General features: G+C 31.3%; 1 protein-coding gene and 1 non-coding gene across 6 annotated transcripts; both read right to left on the bottom strand.

Annotated features, from left to right (window-relative positions):
• Window positions 1–3,862: 3,862 nt before the first annotated feature.
• LOC111641615 (baculoviral IAP repeat-containing protein 1e-like) lies at window positions 3,863–19,360 on the bottom strand. Of its 5 annotated transcripts, none has more exons than XM_023387816.1 (6): window positions 19,290–19,360; window positions 12,579–12,655; window positions 12,388–12,464; window positions 11,626–11,677; window positions 10,973–11,107; window positions 3,863–5,970 (listed from the first exon to the last, which is right to left on the bottom strand). In XM_023387816.1, exons 3-6 carry the CDS (start codon window positions 12,460–12,462, stop codon window positions 4,094–4,096), a joined length of 2,139 nt encoding a protein of 712 aa, XP_023243584.1. In that variant the 5' UTR covers window positions 12,463–12,464; window positions 12,579–12,655; window positions 19,290–19,360; the 3' UTR covers window positions 3,863–4,093. The 5 variants fall into 5 exon arrangements, with proteins under 5 accessions (XP_023243584.1, XP_023243582.1, XP_023243583.1 ...); XM_023387814.1 differs by lacking the exon at window positions 19,290–19,360 and adding an exon at window positions 18,787–18,909; XM_023387815.1 differs by lacking the exon at window positions 19,290–19,360 and adding an exon at window positions 12,745–13,137.
• Window positions 16,588–16,671, bottom strand: Trnal-uaa. Its single transcript has one exon. It is a non-coding gene; the product is annotated as a tRNA-Leu (tRNA).
• Window positions 19,361–20,743: the final 1,383 nt, after the last annotated feature.

Raw genomic sequence — 20,743 nt, forward strand, 5'->3', positions numbered from 1 at the left:
CTTCTTCGAACACCTTTATTCTGTCCTTCAGGTGTTCGAGGTCTCATTTTTTTATTATACAAAATTAAGATGTTTCATCAATAATGTTTAATTAAAATTTAACATTTTCCACATAATTCTGACTCACCCTGTGTATTTTAAGAATCTAATGACGTATGAATATGTAACGAGATGGACAAGTCTTCAAAGTCTGAATTCAATTAATGCAAATGCATTCATTTTTTCCATTTATTCAGTTTCGATCTCGATCAAGCACAACAGAAAGATTTTTAAATGATTCAGTACAGAAGTGTAGATTATTTTATAGGAATTCCCCATCAAGTTCTTTATCTGCAGAAAATTTAACAAATAAGCTAATTGATCATTTATTACTGAAGATCTACTTCAGCAAAGGTTATGTATTCAGAATATTTACATTCATTAGAAAACATTGTTAGACGACGTCATATTATTTACAAGCAGTGCATGCTATATACCAAAGGAATATGTTTGAAGACTGAGTTATGACGATTTTAATTGCACCATGAGGGCCTTTTTTAGCAAGCCCATTATCGGTTCGTCTATGCCTACAATGGGGCGGTTGGGTGGTGAGGGACGGTACTGAACATATCCGGACGAATTACGGAAACGAAAAGAATTACTTCAAAAATATTTTAAAATGTTCAGTTTGTATCAATAAAATATTTCGTGATTATTGGTATACAGACCAAATCCCAAATTCTTCTTATCGAGATTAATTATTATATGTTTAAATCGCATAATTCTAAAACATAGTTTGTTTCCCTGTAAGCGTACCTTAACTGTGCGTCTGAATAGTCCATAGATGACAATGGGTGTAATCGCAGCTTTGCTCAAGCGATTGTTGCCGTTTTCTAGCCATGTTTATATCATTAAAAGTGATGTTAGGGTTTTTTCAAACAATTATAATAAAAATTTATTTAAGTCAAACAGAGTAACAAAGAACGAGCAGCAACGTTCGCAACGTCACTGATGTTCACTTTGCACTCTACTTAACAAGTCGATTATTTTAGTGGGGGAGAATTAACGAGCTTCAATGTACTACACAAAGTGCCCGTGACCTTAGATGTAGTGCATTTTGAAGCAACGACGGGTAATACGACCGCCATTTTACTTTAAGTCAAAACACTAAAGTCTGTACCTCCTGTTGACCAGGATTGTCACTTTAGAATTATTTTTTTTCATTAAAATCTAAATTGTTTTGCTTGCCCTAGATTTGAGTTTTAGGCAATTAGTTAAGTGATATAAAACTAAATTATTTCATTCTGAATATCGATATTTTGTATATTTTATTTATTTATTATAAAGAAGGAGAGATCAGGGTTTAAACTGGTATGTGTAGTACTTAACCCTTAATATGCCGATACAGTATTTTTATAATGTAAGAACTTTCTGTTCGGTAGTTCGTGTACAACTTTCATATCTTTTTGCAAACATTTTTACCTATTTCACCATGAAATGAAAATATAACTTTCTTATGCTGTGCTATTATTTAAATATAGCGTACAAATTCACATGCTTTAAGTTTATTTCTAGTGTTTTGTAAACTTTATAGAACGTATCTCGTTTAATTTCACCATATTAATTACAAATACCAATTCTCTGTTTTAACACTGGTATGATAATGGTTGTATACAATTTATATTTTATAAAAGAGAAGTTCAGGCAATTTTTAGTATATTTATGGTCCGTCAACCAAGAGAATCGCCTTTCGGTGTATTTTGTTCATTGTATTCGTCTGTATTTGATAATTGCGTAATTATCTACATAAACTTTCATCTGTCGTAACGTTAAACAGTATATTCATTTGTATCGTTGTACACCAATTAAAGCAAATCATTTGCTAATTCATTTAATTAGAAGACCAAGTTGACGATATGTAACACTAGTTTAATGAAAAAAAATAAACGTTTTTAACATTTATTCTAAAATTTGAATAATTACTTATATTATTTATTTTAAAAATATTATACTTCTTACCTTCTATTTTGTAAGAAGTATAATATTTTTAAATAAATAATATAAGTAATTATTCAAATTTTAGAATAAATGTTAAAAACGATTACCTGTAAATAACTTTTATATACTATGTATAATAAATAACTAAAAAAATAATATTTTATCTTTCAGATTTCTGACAATTAAGAAAATCTGAAAGATAATTATAAAAATTTCCACTTTAGCTTCGTACTATTTAATATTAAAAGCATCAAATATCAACTTCGACTTCCCGCATTATTGAAAATACTTGTAGGGGAAGGTGGTGCAAGATGGGGTCGTGGGGTAAGACGGAACATCCGTTTATTTTTGGTTAATGTGCTTTTATCTAACTGTTATTTGGGGAACTAAATGTCTACCTCGAAGTGAATCATAGAGCGAGAGAACGTCTAAATCTCTCGCTTTGTTTGGAAGTAAGACAAGGTTTCTCATGTTTCGGCACTATTTCATCTAATTTTACACCTGCTAAAAAGTTTTTACAAAGTATGTATCATTGTGAACTTTTATATTACCTTTTACATGAAGATATGGTATTCGAAATAACCTTTAAGACTGTATTTGTTTAGTTTTGAAATGAAGTTTACCTGTGTTTGTAGTCAGTGTGAAAAGTGTACTTTGGGGCAAGATGAGGTACTCATCTAGCCCCAGGTTGATCGTGAATAGGGCCTATGAATCCGGAAGTATTTTAAAAGGCAGACTTTATTGCTGCAGAGACGACAAACATGCCCCTTCAGCAAGGGTAGGCCTATCAAGAAACAAAAGAAAAATGACACAGAATGTCTCTATTGTGTAGTGTTATACTCTGTATCTACAGAGAGTTGAGCTAAACGTGGCCGTTTTGATAAATGGGCACACTGTTCTTATGCCAATATTGATGAAAATGACAGTTTAGCCATTTTAACTTGTCCTTCTCGTATATAAAAATAATATCCCCATTTTACCCCATGAGTGGTGCAAGATAGTGAATTCACATATAATTTTAAAATATTAAATGTTCTTTTTTTTAAAAACGTTTTTCAAAAATTAAATTTTGTAGACTATTAGTCTATATTTTACCAAATGTTGTAGTTGCTGAAAATAAAAGAAATTATTGTTCTCTTTAAAGCGGTTGTCATCTTATGACTTTTCAAACCTTAATTTCTCCTATGGGTCGGGCAAGTTGGTGCATTTACATATAATTTTAAAATATTACACGTTTTTCAAAAATTAAATTTTGTATTATATTTTACCAAATGTTGTAATTGCCGAGAATAAAAAAATTATCGTTCTCATCAAAGTGGTTGCCGTCTTATGACTTTTCACACCTTAATGTTCTCATCTTGCCCCACTTTCCCCTACTTTATTACACTGCTGTAGTAAAAAACATTAAAAACGGAAACGGGTCCTAAAATTTTCAACGTGGCAAGACGTGCATTTGACGCCGCTTATCCTTCTAATTATAGAGAAAACTAATTTGATTTAAACTGTCGTGCCTATTACAACTGGGAGGATATTTTTGAGTGTTTCGAAATAGTCATTTTATTTAAAATACTTCACATTACTACGATAGTTTAGATCTTCGTTATTTTCACTCACGAAAATTTATGTAAATTTGGCGCGTTGAAGAGATTCCCACTTTGCCCATGCTGCAGTGCCAGCACTGACAATACAGTATTTAGTACCGTAAACGTTTGTGTTTACCGTACTGTCAAACAGACTACACAAATTTTATTGCAGTTTCCATTCACGAAAAGAACTAGAGTAAAATTTCCTTTTTTTTGCCATCAAAAACAAAAACACAGTGCATTGTTTGACCGGAAAACCACTGTATTCAACATTGTAACAACGAAATATTTACAACAAAACCAATTTAAAACATTAGAGATACACTATTTACTGTATACAAATACAATTGCTTTTATTTTCGTGTAAGTTATAATGTTAGAAAAATGTTTCAGCCGACGATCCACAACGTTTAACAATTTAGTCTATCCATTTGATTACTTGCAGTTTCGTCACTGACAGACCGATTTAATTCTATCAGTAGAATTTAGACAGTATTTCTGTTTGACAACTTAATATATATTTTCAAATTCGTTCACATTATTACGCATTCTGAACTTTGCTTAATGGCAAACCAAAATTTGATGCGCTCACGTAAAATTTCGTATTCCAACAATGATAAAATACAAGTGATGGGTCCATCCACGCTGTTCGAACATTGCAATGCGACTAACTGCTCGTCTATACTTATGTTTAATGATTCCCGAATGTTAGACAGATTTAAATTGTAATTTACATTCGTGAAATAATGAAGAATATCATAATTAAAGAAATCACTAAACATAGCGCTACAGGATTCGCCACAGCATACGCCAATTAAATTAATGTCCACATTAATTCTGTTCATTACATGACAAAAACCGATAATTCTTGAAACAGGTTCTCTGATATCTTGTAAATTATCCGAAGAATTTTTTTCAATTAAAATAATAACGTTAACCTTCAATTTATTCGCTAAACGGCGGAAATTTTGGTACTTACTTAAGTACATTTTCTGATCTTCGCCTTCAATTGGAGTCTCGTGAAAAAGTAAATATAATTCTGGTAATACAAGCAACTGCAATGCCTTTTGGATAAGAATAAGATCTCTCCAATCAATAAGTAGAACTTTTGCATAAGAACAAAATTGTTTCCAATTGTTTTTCAGTTTCATTTCTCTGTGAGCGCGAAGAACCTGTACAATATGATACAAATTATATTCAAATGCAGCTATTACCTTTTTGGGTAAAGGTTTATCCTTATATAATCCAAATATAAATAATAATTCCGTTTCTCTAATCTCCTCTGACAATGAAACATTTTCCATATACATTAATAAAGCTGATAGAAATTCAAAAAATGTATGATGAAGAAAATTATACTCAACTATATTATCGCATGTAGAAAAGAAACTGCCAGTGAAAATGTCCAGTCCAATGATGAAATTGCGTTCATATTCTTTCGTGAATAAAGTCTCTAAATCTTTTGATGTGAAGGAGTATTTGAATTTTTTTACCAATTTCAATACTAAATCTTCACCCACAAAATATTTTCCTCTTTTAAACGTAACTTTCTGATCAGTTTTTCTTAAGTAACGTTCAGTTATGAGAGTAAATATTTTAATGTATAAATCAGTCATAGTTTTAAGTTTTTCTATTTTTTCATTCTGACGAAGACAACACAACATGTGCAGCATTAGAGGACATTCTGATATTTCTCTATAAAAGTCGTTTTCTTCCAGTTCAGAAATGAGTTTGTCGGCTTTACTCAAGTCTTTTTTAAACATTTTTTTAATGTATCTTTCTTGGTTTACCGAAGAAAACCCTTTTACTAAGAACCACATGTTCATGTCCTCTCTGATTTCTTCAGCTGCTTGAGGTCGACTCGTAACCACAATCGTCATTCGACCAGAAATATAATAAGATTCGTCTCTTATAAATTTTATAATTTTAGATTTGTCTACACTCTCATCGAAACCATCCAAAATCACCAAAATGTTTTCTTGGCTGTCTTGTAGTTTCCAGTCTTTATCACTTGGTGGGTGTTTATACATCTCATCGAGTAATGCACCTATTACGCTTTTAACACCTAATTCTCGTAAACTTACAACAAAAGTTATTTGAAAGTGTTGCAGATAACTGGAGGATGCCCAATCGTACGCAATTTTTTTGCAAAAAGTAGATTTACCATAACCGGGATCTCCTGTAACTAAAATAGTTTGATGTCCATCTTGTTCTATGGCAAATATTTCATTCAGACATATTTCCTCTCCGCTTGTCATTCCAAATAAATCTGCCTTTTCTAATGTCAATTCTACGAAATAATCTTTTAATGGAAAATCGTTTCTCTTTCCTTCCCATAAGAAAGCTCTCATGTAAGAAAAATAAGCCTTATATTTGTCCTTTATCTTTCGGGAGCAATTTTTGAATATATCTGCAAGTAAATAACAATAATAATAATTAATTGAAGATCATGTCAGTTTAGTTTATTTTATTAGAGTAGTAGAAATTACACAGGAATTTCATCTCTGTTTATATAAGCTATATATAGAGATAATATAACGTCACTGAATAAATAAGTGTTGCATTTAGGCAAGTCCGCTCGGGTAATGTTGAATGTAAAGTGGAAAAATATGCATTATGCGAAATTACTGAACACTTTCAATTTCGGCCGTAAATGTAAAAAACAAGATATTACGCTTTAATTCATCGATGAAAGAACTAATTTTATAACATTGTTTATCGTAATTTGCTTTTTATTAATATAGAGTTGGACGAAATAAATAAATGATTAAATAAGCAGCAAAATGCAAGCATTGTATAAATGCATGGAATAGTAAACAGGTAAAGCTTTAAACAAAAAAAAAAAAAAACACTCGAACTAACCTGACAATTTCTGGAAAGAAGACAAAGTAGAAATTTATTTGGTACCCACGATGAATACACATCACTTTGACAGCCAGCTCTTCAGGCACGGTAAAGAATAATAAAATGAATTCACTCCTACAACGTACCTTTGTTTTACAAAACAATTACTTTAAAATTGCCCTTTCCGGGCTTCTTTTGCTTTCTGTCAATAGAAATCGACATCGATTTAAAATAAATAATTATTTGAGTTTCTCAACGTATTAGCTCCATACGCTCTTGAACTAATTATATCTGTTTCAAACATTTACTATTTAATGTTGAAACAGATGCTTCTAATAAAGGTGATAAAAAGTTATTTCTAATCGCCATTCGACATTTTAATTTGACTGACAACGAGCAACCTATTGTGCATGCTTTGATAGATTTTAAAGAAATGTGAAGTGAAACTTCTGAAGACATTTTTAATGTTATAAAATTAACAATTGATAATACAGGATTACCAATTGAAAATATCACCTCATTTTGAATTGTAACTGTCATATTTTCTATAATATCGCTAAATATGCATTAAAAACAAAGAAATATGATGTAGAAAGTTTAGTATTAAAAGTCTATAGCGAATTTTTATCGAGTGCCTGCAACATCTAAAAATTAAGAAATTGTTTCGATTTCCTTTAGCAGTCATACTATGAAATCTTGAAGCATATTTCTACTACATGGGTAACTTTATATAATGCTATTAATAGGTCACTGAAAAATTAGCTTGCTTTTACCTTTTATTTTATAAATCAGGGAGAAGAAGAATGTAATCCTACAATCTAGACATTTGTGCAAGATCATGAAAATAGCATTAACGATGAAAAATCCTTACCAGAACTGGTGGTATATTTCGTCCATTCCTCTTTACATATTTTCCAAATATATATATTAATTTTTGAAGGAGAAAACATTGACGACACTGAATACTGTTTTTACGGATCTAAGAAACGATATAATGCAGAGAAACGAACAATGCTTTTACGGTTTTACAGTTAAAAAACCGTAAAAGCAAAAGTCAAAAAAAATATTCAAACAAAAAACCGATAAGGTGCACTCACGAGCATTGGAATATTTAAACAACTGCTATGATTTCAAAAATTTAGTTTAAAAAATAATATTCCAACTATAGAAGACTGCTGCGAACTTGATAAATATATAAACAAACTTGACTTCACAGTAAAAGGTGCCGATGATTTTAATGAAGTTTGCACAATAAAGGAAAAAGTAGAAAATTTGGAAGACAAATAAAAACATTTATATTAAAAAAAGGAAATTTTTCAAACGTTCAGAGGATAAATGAATTTATATTTAACATTCCAATTTCTAATGTGTTATTATTTATTATTCTTACCTTTGTCTATTGTTTTTGCAATTAATATCGACATCGGACTGTTATTAATTATTTTTGAATATGCCGCATGGGATTACTACTTTAAAAATGCAGTCGACACCCCTATAACGCGGTAGATACGTTCCGCTTTATAAAAATTTCGCGTTGTAGGAATCCTCAAATACATGAGCCAATCACAGCCCGGCACGTGTGCAGTTTACGGACTACGGCTGTTTGAAAGGTTTTCTTCCATAAAATTAATCGATTCTAGACTAATTTCACTCAACATTTCCAAAACACGTGTAATTTTTTGGGAATAATCCGTATAAACTATGACATAAACAAGAAATTGTAGGATTACATACCGAGTTTGCACCGTACGACCACGCCATTGCTTAAGCTTGTTTCGTCGCGGAGCAGCGCACCAAACGGCGGCCGCGTTTTCTGATAAGTTATTTTTCTGCGAAAAATTCGTTGAACTTTGGAGACATCACTAATAGAAATAATTGTTCTGGCCGTTGAATAAGAAATATTTTTTTACAAGAAATGTATAAAATTACAGTACTGTATTAGACTTACAGCACCTAATTTGAACCTACATACTGTACAGACGATAGTAAACTCAACTTATCCGCCTAAACTCTCAGTAGCGTGTAAGTAGTTCGGTAGCTCGTCCACTATTGGTCCAGATTCGACCAATCCTGTCGCGACATGAGTCGGTGATGACGTTTTACCGCATTTTACGAGTCTCTGTTAGCGTCCTTATACTAATACGATCGCAATTTTTTCGCCGCGATATACGAATTTTCATTATATGAACCCGAGATATAGGGGGTTTACTGTATATCATGTTTATCTTCTAATAAAAAATTTTTATTTTCTATTCACAATAAAAATACCTAATTTTTTTATTTCTAAGTATAACATCCTGATTTTAAAATATTTCGCCCCATTATAGGCCTGGCAGAACCCATAAAAGCTTGCTTAAAGAGGCCCACTCAGTGCCTACGGGGCGGAAACAAAAAATAAAAAGCGGCGGAGGAGAATCGAGAGGGACTGTCCGGGTCAGCAATTTTGAAAAGGTGGCAACACCATTCATATTATTTTCTAAATTATTTGAATTCTGACACAATAAATGGCAAGAGAATATCATATCATATGACATTATTCATTTGAAATAAATAGTGAGCTTTAAATAATATCTAATATAACAAGAATATGACACGTTTACTTTAATTGCCTATCACTTAGGATTGCTTCCAATACAGTATTGTTATAATTGCAAATTTATCAAGTTTCAAGAAGAATATTTTCGAAATTGTGTGGAATATATCTATCAATATCTTAATATTTCAATTTAAATCATAAATGTGTATTAACGTAAAACTAGAATTGAGTCGACACTTTACGAAGTCCGTAATATTGTTTCGGGTACGATCTATGAAAATCACTTTTTGCTAGCATGAAAACAGTTAAAAAAAGTTTTTTTTTTTTAATTTCTTGTATATTGATAACGGAATTGTGGACCCGAGTTTTTGTTACATTTTTAATTTTCTCGTCTCATGTTACGTAAAATAGAAAAGTTTATCAAAGTTGACCGATTCAATTTTGAAAACGATTTCAGTTCTCTGCGCAACTGCAACTTCAATTAATCATAGAATAAACAGCATCCTACTGGCAAAACATAACATGTGCCTAACATGATAATTTCAATCGCTTCCCTGTATAGTAATGGAGTATACCAGGAGGTTAATCTATATATCCTTTTGAAAAACAAACTTCGAAGCAACAGCGAAATACATATCTTAGCGATCCGGCTGAGAGAAATATTAGAATTAAACATAGTCTCCTTGTCGTACGGTAAACAGACCATGTATCGTGGATGCAACTTATTCTGATATTCATAAATAATAATAACGAGTGAAACAAAGCCTTTAGGTTCTGATGGGCTACCCCACACTTCGTTTATGGACCTTCGATTCCATTCGCACATTTCTACAAATGCCAGATAACGTTTGCAAAGACGTTGTGCTGATTGCTTCTACAATCCTCATGGACAAAAAGCAGCCGGTTAGTTCTTTCGGCGTGTGAAACAAATATCGTTATTGAGCATCATAAACAGCCGAAAAAGATTTGTACATCGTGTCATCCACAGCCTGCCACGCTAATCAATATTCTTAATGCATACACCAGTGTTTTGAGTTCAGCAACACGATTTTGTGTTTTATTATCAGATTACATATGGATTTCAGTTCGGTAAAAATAGTTCGATGTATTACAATTAGAACATACTTTAAGACAATGTATGCTGGTACTCATAGTCCGCCAGGTAAAGTGGTTGTTATAGTACTTTTTCACAAAAGTGCCCGTGTATTTTTATATATTTATAATATGCTAAGATTTAAAGATTTCAATACTCATTATGAATCGAAGTCTCATTCACGCTGTCAGCGCTAATTTACTGTATACCCTCCAAGTGGAAAAGCTTGTGGAATACTGCTTGTAGAAGAATTCATCAGCTCTTCTGTTTTTAGCACCTACCAGCAGGATATCCTCTTGTTCACTGTATTATTAAAGTTCTGTGAGTATGTATGACTCGAATACTCTTCATAACAACATTGTTTTAGTAAAAGGAAGTAATGTGCAATTGATATTTTTGAGCTTATAAAATTAGAGAATATGGATTATATAACAAAAAATACTTCAGATAATGTTTGACTTTCATAGATTTAAAGTGGATACTTATTGATTGTCCAGGTCTTTAGTAAAAAATTAGTGAAAGATACTTATTGTAAGTTATTCTGTGTAAGAAACTAATATACAAAGTTTTCTAATTATAAATTAATTTAAAAAAAAAAAACTTTGCGATGAAATTTATTACAAATACTTTATCAAGCATTTTCTTCAATGTGTTTCTAGAAATTAGCTGAAATCTTTACTAGTTTCTATTATTTTAGTTTCGGAATATTCTACGCCACTTTCAAGCACAAAAAAACCGTAATTTGAAATCATTTAAAACAACAAAAATTACAATTGTTTTCAGTAATCTTATATTCTGTACAAAGCACTTTATGTACAGTACTTAAGTAGTGTTTATTATGGTAAATTAATTAAAAGTATTCATTCTCGGCACAAAAGAACAGAAAAATTGTTAATACAGTATTTCTTATGTGCGTTTATTGTAAGGACTGGTACTCACTATTCCTTTCTTCATCTTCTTTCTTTGAGGAACTTGCTTTCGATTCTCCAAAATGAAATTCATATTTTGGTCCAGTGTGAACATTTTCACACTTGTACAGTATCGATTGACATTCATCATATTTCACCGCTGAAACTAATACGGAATTCAATATTACTTTTTACCAAACTATAATTGTTTATAGTAATTTAATAACAGTTAAACTGCGATAAAAATTATGCGTGTAAATCAATTTAATATAAATAATTTTTAGACTAAAAAATTCCCATCTTCATTATAACTGTGTAGAAGACAATAATTTAATCAGAGTAAAGTATTGCTTTTTAATATATAACACAATTTTTCTCGGTCGTGCTTTTTTCATTCTTCTACTCATGCGATTAAAAATTGAAAATAATATATATTTTCTATTTAATTATGGCAAACTTATTCCTAAAAAATTAAAATAATTAATTTTTCGTATGCAGCGAAATTTATGCATTAAACATACTTCCTTCTTCTAACAAAAATACAACTAAAGAATTTTAATGGCGCCATAAGAAATTCATATAAACAGACATATAAACCAAAATAAACGAATTTTGCAGAATATCTTCTATTATATCGTCTTTTTACGGTTTAATTTATACAGTAAGATATACAAAAGCATTTACCGTTTGGAATTTTCCTAAGAATATTTTCGCCTTGCGTCACCCCATAAGTTGCCTGTAATTAATTAATATATATTAATTTCCACCTTTAAACTAGTCTACATTACAGTTTATAGAAAGTAAAATTAACAATATAAAGTGTATTTAATATTAATGCACCACTATAACATTATGAAAACATTCGATTTGAGTACGATTGATTGAAACCCTTTCCCATAACTTTACAGTTATATTCAAGTGGCTATCCATCTATTCTATACCACAAAAAAACCTTAAATATAGGCCTAATTATTGTTATTTCTTTCTTTTCATATTGTGAAGTTAAATATAAAATTAACATTTGAGAAAGTTTCCTGTTGTACATTTAAACTTTTACGTCAGAAACAAATTAATTCCAACAATTGTAATTTCCGTTGCCATGAAAAATACATTAAGTTCATTTAACACGTAAATTTTTATACGAAAAAGTTTTAACTAAGAATTTTTCTGAGTAACCTGTTTAGCATACGTAACTCACTGTTTGAAATTACAGCAACTAATTTGACAGATAAACAATTGAAATTAGATACATGTCAATACTGTCCTTAGTTTATATATACTTGTTTTTCAGCATTTTCTAATTTTACGGCAACGAAATTACGTGTTTCAGTTCTTTGCAAGAAATTAGGAGTAAGTAGAATCTTCAAGTCATTCCAAAATAATAGTTGTGTCACAAAACAATTATCTATAATTTACATTAAAATAAAATTCGATTTACCGACTTACTTTTGCAACTTCTTCGTAATTGACCTCAGAGACGACGACGCTGTTCTCCGCACTTGAAGCATTTGCTTCTGCCATTTCTTTAATTCAAATTTAATAATTTATATATAATACAAATTCGTCATATTTCTTCGTTTTACTTAACTTTTATTTTAAAAAAATACGTTCTTAAAGTAAACATATAAACTATTTACCTTATATATAACACTTGAATGAAACAATATTCGTTCTATTCTTCAGGTGCAAGATAATTTAGTAGCCAAATTCTTCTCTATTGATAAACATAAATTAATTTTGAATATCGTATTATTATTGTGGTCTGTATATATTGTATAGATATAAAAGATAAATAATTCTTACATGAGTGATATCTACGTTTTATACACAAAAATTTATGTGATAACTCTTGTCAATTGACTCTTTATAGGAAATCTAGGCCGTGTCGAGGCTTCCAGCTTTCACGAAACCAATATTACCGTTGACAAAGGCGAACCCAGTAAGAGCCAAGAATCATTTTACAAAGTCTGAAGTCTTATAAAAGCAACAAAATATAGGCCTAATTAATACTGCATATAATACGGTAACATTCCCTCCGGTGCAGCTTCATATAACATGTAATCACGCAATTACCTGTATAAAACACCGAAAAAGTTAGCAACAGGAGGAAAAAAATTTGGTCTTATACGAGCGTTCCTCAGAAATGCGGGCTCCCCAATTATATACGAACTTACTAAGAGTAACGATACAGCTAATTCAATGTGCCCGAGATTTTTGCAGAACACGCAGTCCCAGGACTTGCTCAGTTGAAACATGAAGTAAAGCTTAACTGACTTGTAATGAAACTTGTGAAATTTTTCCTATGTCATCGATGATATATTCGATAAAAACTGTTTCCAGCTCATCTCCATCTTTGTCTGACTGAAAATCCGCCCGTCTGTCTTCCCCTGTTTTCTATTATATCTTCCTTTTTAAACGTGGAAAGATTGTTTAATATACCTTTACAGCTCCCAATTTATGTTTAATTGACTAGAGACGATCGTTGCAGGTAGCAAACATTTCCGAAAGTGTTATTTTCACAATGGAGATTAAAAACTGTTTTAGTATCTATAAAATAATTTTCTTTGTTTTCTGAACAGAAGACACGATACAAATACCTTTTGCTACGCTTTTTTGGTAAATTTCTTACATTGATTGTGACAAACATAAGTTTGAATTACAAAATAGAGCAATATGTGAGGGCCCGGATATAAGATTCGAATAGTTATATTCATTTTTATTCATTCATTTACCGTTTTGTTTCAAAATCAAACCGATTTTTTTAAAGTTAGGGTTAACACAAAAAGGGAAAAACAACCGACAAATTTTCTCATAAAAATCGCTCATAAAAACTCCGTTCCCACGACAATACTTCCCTGTAGAAGATGAGTTAACTGTTGTGTCATAAGTTTGTCACTTCGCCCATCATTGGTCAAAGAAGATAACCTGTGACGTACATGGGGAAATCTCGAAAAAAGAGCCCCCATATAAAAGGCAAGTGCGATGACGACACAAGGGGGAAATTAGGTTCTTTTCTCTATACTGTGAGTGTGTGCCCGTGGATTTAACTGCATCTCGTCTCCACCGTCTTTAATAGACTTTGAACTTCGACTTCGAACTTTGGACTGATTTGAACTTTGAACTTGGAAGGACAAACCTCGGATCAACGTTATAACAACCTAATCAGAGGTATTTATCCTACACGCGATGATGTGTAAGCTCTCTCTCGAATATTCGAACCTCGCGGGTAGGGTCGCGACTACTTTATACTTTGCCGTTACTTTCTGAACTATACGGATTGAACCCGAGAGGAATTTGTATTCCAATTATTAACTATGTATAAATGTACGGAATAAACGGGTATTTTGTTAACGAACTTGGATTGGTGTACGTTTCTTCCGACATTATCCACTCCATACTGAACCCGAAGTCCTCGACGAGATCGCTCGTGATAATTCCCCATCCATCCGCGTATCTATCCGCAATAAATTGATAGATTGGTGTCAGATCCTGACAGGTGAAAGAATCTAACGATCCTTTCTCCTAAACCTTTTTTTTCCATCTTTTAGACAAGCGAGACCGGACCTCAAGGTCTTGAGTCGAGTAAGTGGTAGGAGAGGGACATCCTCGTAAACATCCTACCCCCGATTAGTCTCACAAATAGGACAAGACTAAATTACACAAATTGAATAGTATATAGTATATCAAGTTGAATAGCGAAAAGTATTATATAAACTTATTATTTTTGTATAATAAAGTGATGGTTTCAATTATCAACTATACGCAAACAAAAACGTAATTTCTGATAAAAATTAAATAATTTTATAGACGTATTTTTCAAACATCCCACTACCAAATATCCCGTACGTAAAATATTTTATTGTAAATTATAAATATAGAACTTATAGATACTTTAATATGTTCTTAAAAATGAAAAATACCCTTTTTTGTGACTTTTTCGATATTCAAAGTGGGGGTAAATAGAGAAGACTAAATACGTCATTACACTGCATTTACAAGCACCCACGTTATTAAATTTTACACTTGGTTATATTTACCGAGTTTCAGCATAAAAATACGTTAAAATAAAGTTAGCTCTCGAATTATTCTTATTAAAATTTATTATCATCGGACTTACGTATATCTTTACATTTTCATTTTCTGCCTTAATTACAATAAATTAAATTTGAATTGTAAAATATGAGGAGAAAACTTAAATCAGTCGAGTGTTGAAATATCTTTTTGCTGTGTTCTCATATTATCCGGTTGAACACTGACGCCTTGAGGCTAAAGCCGCGCGTTTTACAGCAGCCGAGACATGCGGCTCAAGGCTCTGGACATAAAATTTATTTGATTTGCATAAATCCGTGTGATAGAATATTACGTATTTAACGATGTATTTCGTCATCATACGTTGGATTCTTAATAAGATTATGTTTTTGAATGATTTTTTTGCTTAGTTTATTTTATATACCGAATTTTCGGTCCCCTGTCGCGTGCGAAACGTTAAACTGCAATTCCGGTTCGTTTATTACATATATTACCGCTAAATCGGTCCCCTCTGTTTACATAGCTATAAATAACTGTAGCACGNGTATATAAACATGCAGCATATAACAATGGCAGAATTACACTAAAATAAATTAACCTTTTAATCTCAAATATTTTAAGATAATCTTTCATATATCATTTCACAGACTACATATAGGCGTCACTGCAGATTTCCAGATAATTTGATTTCTTATTACGAAACGTTCGGAATGAACGTATTCTTATATAATTTGTGAATAGTATATAGAATATGATATGTTATTTGCACTTTAGTACATCTAAGAATAATGCTAAAATTGCATATCAATACATATTACCAAAATACACTGCTGGCCATCCAAAATGCAACACCCTGAATGAAGCATCCAAATCAAGTAAAATTTGCACCATGCATTTGTGGCGATGAGATTTGCAAATAATTAGCGTTTTATCACAAACGCATATCATGGGCTCCTTCATGACATTGCCTTCATGATAATTCTCTTATAATCCACTAAACGTATTATTGCATTATACTCGCGATAATTTCGTTGTTTTTGTAGATATTTTCAATATCGAAGTTTGTTGAGATATAAGCACCATCAAATTGCCATTGAGTTTAAATATTTGTTTATACGTTTCGACTCTACGCCAATTTACTCATCACCTACGTAGTGTTGATCTGCAAATGTAATCTAAAATGAAAAATGACCGAATAAGAGTTGTCTATATACAGGTGTCTTATGGTAGCCAAACGAGAAGATGTCCTTATTTTAGATATCAAATAGGGGACTATCATAATTAAGTTTTCTATGTAAAGTAAATTATAATCAAAGAAATTATTATTACTTTGTTTCCACGCTAATTCACAATCATTAATGTTCTTAGGTTTCAGAACACTACCGAACAATGGTAGTTGAAATGGTGTTATCCTGAATTATCCTATTAAAAACAAAAGATTTCTCTGGTTTCTCTGCATGATCTTGTCATGCATACAAACCAGAAAACAAAAAAAGTTTTGTGCAAAACGCAACAAACTTCGACATTAAAATCTGTAACAACATAAGAACACCGAAATTACCGCGAGCATAACACGTTCCTGATGTAAAACGAGACGTGTTCACTCGACAAAAAAACTGTCAGAAGTGGGGTTCGAACCCACGCCCTCAAACGAGGACCAGAAGTTAAGTCTGGCGCCTTAGACCACTCGGCCATTCTGACGCGACAAAACGGCTTTTGAACCACCTGTTTATCAAGTCGAATGCTTCATATTCATAGAACAAGTACCGGCGATATCCACTTGTTAACAGCGCCAAATTCTTGTTAAACTTTTCGTTTACGCTAATTGACACAGCCTCGAATCTCAATACAAGGTCTCCTATCTCCCTTGAGAATTGTGTTCAAGATGGAAGTGGTACATTAGAGTAGGGAGAGTCCTGGACGTGGTCGAAGAGTTTCCAGTTTTTCGACGGATCTCAGAGTATCCAGTAAGTCCTCTGCAATTTATGTAGCATAAAACAGCTTAAAATTTTATAATACGTATCGAATGGTTAAAAACTTATTGTTAACACTCGCATCCCTCGAAATATTTTCTCGCAGTCGACGTTAAGAACACTGACGTAAGCGGTGGTTATCGATTACAAATGAGTTACAAAATAAAAATATTTGAAGAATATACATCTATCTGCAATAACTGAACTGAAAAATTAAATGTTTTGGTTATTTCAGAGCCTGGGTCACACTACTCCATATTCCCGTTTTGCATTCCTTTTCAAAATATTTACGTTTTTTTTCATAATTAAGAACTTCCTTGTTATAAGATTATCAAATAAAGACAATTTAGAAACAACTCGCAATACTAAATATCGTATACGTTTAAATTTATTAAAATCCAGCAACGAATTAACTTTCCAGGCAATATTTGGAGGCGCCATCTATTACGGTATTTTATTTTAAATTATTATTTATTTTAAACTTTGAACTATTATAAAATGGAAAAAATCTTAATTTTGATTGTAAAAGTGGGTTTTATAGAAACTGTAAATGCTAATAACGAATAAAATCGTAATTAAGTCCGACCTACTCGACATATGACACTCGATTTTCGTTTATATTTCCGCCTCATCGACCTTTAAACGCGAAAATTGAATAGCATCAATCCCCCTTATACACAAACGTCCTTGCAAAATTTCAGAAAATTTCGACAAAAATTACAGGAGTTATTAAGCTTCATAGAAAAAAGCTTCCCCACACACACAGGCACAAATACTAACATACAGAAAAAATCCCGAATAAAAATTACTGATCTGAACAAAAAACAAATAAGTATAAACTACGGAATGAAGCAGTTAATTACTTTTTTCTTAATATTCATAAAGTTTCGACCTTCTGCTTTTCTGCTTACTATATAGGGGAGATCGGGGCAAGATCGGCATGTTAAGCTTTACTTAAATTTTGTGTAATAAATACTGCTGTAAACTGAAAAATAAGCTTTGCATATTGTCTATTGGAATGTTTTCTTACTATATAACTGGTTAAAATCAGTTTGAAAATAAAAATAATTAAAATAATTACAACTTTACAAGAAGAGAGAAATTGACGAAGTTGCCCCGGGTATAGGGGCAAGATCGGCAACTTCTCTCTTTTTGTAAAGTTGTAATTATTTTAATTATTTTTATTAAAGTTGCCCCTGGTATAGGGGCAACAGTAATGGGGCAAGATAGGCACGTATATAAAATTATGTTATTAACAATGTATAAGTTGGAATTCACTATTAAAACAAAGAAATACAAATCCAACACCCATTTAATATTATTACAACGAAATGCAAGTTCAAAGACATATATACATGAATAACAAATGCAAACATGTTTTCATTTATCATCTGTTTGATTTTTATCCTTTGCTTCTAATGTGGCTTTATGTTGCCGATCTTACCCCGCTAGTCATGATTTCGAAACATTAAGTACAACCCTGAGAACAGAATGCCAAGCCACGATCTGGCCACGTGAATAAGTTGAAGTTACATCCTTCTAACAGGAAAAGTAACTTTCGTTATCATGGAATTATAACAAAACCTGCCAATTCAATATAAATGGAAAAAAAATATTATATGGAATTGAACGAAAATGAAAATTTGCTTGATAATTCAACTACGCTTGTTGGAGAACAATAAAAACACTACACTCAACAAGCCACCAATAAAACTCAACTGCCTAACCTATAACCAAAGTCTCCTTTTAATTTGTTTTTTAAAAAAAGCGCTTGACAAACTTGCCCCGCATGCCGAAATTGCCCCGATCTCCCCTAATTAATGAGATATACTAAAACACATACCTGTATTTTATGTATTTTCGGTAAGTACAATACGTGTGGCGAATTAACGCGTTACAATATGAGAAACAGCAATTTTAAATAATCGCACACGGCAGAAAAATTTTCAATTGTATTATTATAGAAGTATACGATATTTCATACTAATGCGCAATAAATTCTTTATCTGCGGAAAATTTAATTGATAAGCTTATTATTCATTTATTCCTGAATAAATTAGATATTATAATTTAATGAATTCATTTTAATTATAAAGGATAAAAAAATATCTCACTTTTCCGAAGTGAAGATTCGTGCCACATCCGAATTTTGTATTAACGTTTCGTACAATTCGCCATTATGGCGTATTGAATGTATAGTATGTATTAACTCCCTCAATAAGCGCGTGACTTTATAGATATCATCGGTTAATTCGGTGATATCACTTTATGATATTGAAAGTAACTTCGACAAGAGAACAAATAATAGCAGTTACTCGATTACCCGTAAAGACTAAAAAGTTATACCTATATTAATCACAGTCTATGGGTCAAACGAGCAGTTGACCATCTCGTCCTAACCGCAGTAACAGCGAGCAAACACTACACTCAGACATTAAAAGGAATAATTTTATGTAATTCTAAAAGGAATCTAAATTTTAGCCTTCAAATGTTTCATTGTCAATTTCTATTATTTTCTTGTTCAAAGTTCTCTAAGAATATAATCTAATAATAGTAAATAAGCTATAAGTATGATGAAATGTTAATTTTCTGTATCGGTTTCATATTTACAGAAGTATTCTCAATACTATAATCATACATTAAAAAATTCATGCATTGTATTTAATAAATTGCAGTAGGCAAATATAATTTTGCAATCTTTTTGGAAAGTTTTCAGGTATTTTACTAGTTCCTGTGAAATAAAAATAAAGTTTCTTATACTGTACTATATCAGAGTATAAAGAACAAGTATAAAATTCGTGTAATTTATACTTATTTTGAGTAATCTCTAACCTTTATAAAATACAAATCGTTGAATTTATACGTATTTATGATGGGCAATATTAATACACAACATTCTAATTTTAGTATAGTAAAACTTCTATGTAATTTTTGTTTTATTAAAGAAAAATAAGACATTGTTTTGCACGTTTAAGCACTCACTCTTTAGAAATCTTTAATGAAATGACTTGTGTAGTGAACTTTGTAATTTCTTTTATGTCCGGGGTGCACTGATATTGTCACTTTGACCCACCATACCATTTTTAGATTTGTCGTGGCAATTAATAGAAATGGCGAGATTTTATCGAAATCCACAGACGAAATTTTCAGAATTCACCGAATTTTTTTACGTCATATAAAAGAGGATTCGCTAACTTTCTCCCCGAATAAGTACCTAAAGATAATGTCACACTCACTTACTGAAATTAGCACAAAATAACACGAAGATGATTATTGGGGAAAGGTGCATTGTTCCACCTTAAATCGTAAAGTTTAAGGTTAAAACCGGGATTTTGCAATTTCACTTGTAAGCTATGGTAATAAACATTGTAAAATCACTTCTATTACTATTGGTATAACTTTATAGAAGTTATATTCTATAAAGGTTACGAATCACTCAGAATAAAATTAAAGCGTATGAATTTTTACGTTATACTTTTATACAGTAAAAGAAACTGCACTTTCAATTTTTCACGCATCGGTGAAATATCTGAAAATTGTATTTGCGCTATCAAATAAACTGCAAATAATTAAATAATATAAAGTGAATACTGAATGTGTGTACTCATAACAATAACAGTAGTCCCTTATTACGAATAACAGTTTACATTAATCTGAGAAGTGAAAATTCTGTCAGGAAAATAAATGCTAAATGATTAAATAAATATAAATAGTTAAATAAAATATAAGAAATTAATCAATTGGAATAGTCTTGGTATTTATTTTCGCCGAATAAAAAAAATTAATTTATTAGCCTTAAA

The sequence above is a fragment of the Centruroides sculpturatus genome, unplaced genomic scaffold (genome assembly GCF_000671375.1).
Source record: "Centruroides sculpturatus isolate CEXI.00-Female unplaced genomic scaffold, Cexi_2.0 scaffold1436, whole genome shotgun sequence".
Lineage (NCBI taxonomy): Eukaryota > Metazoa > Arthropoda > Arachnida > Scorpiones > Buthidae > Centruroides > Centruroides sculpturatus.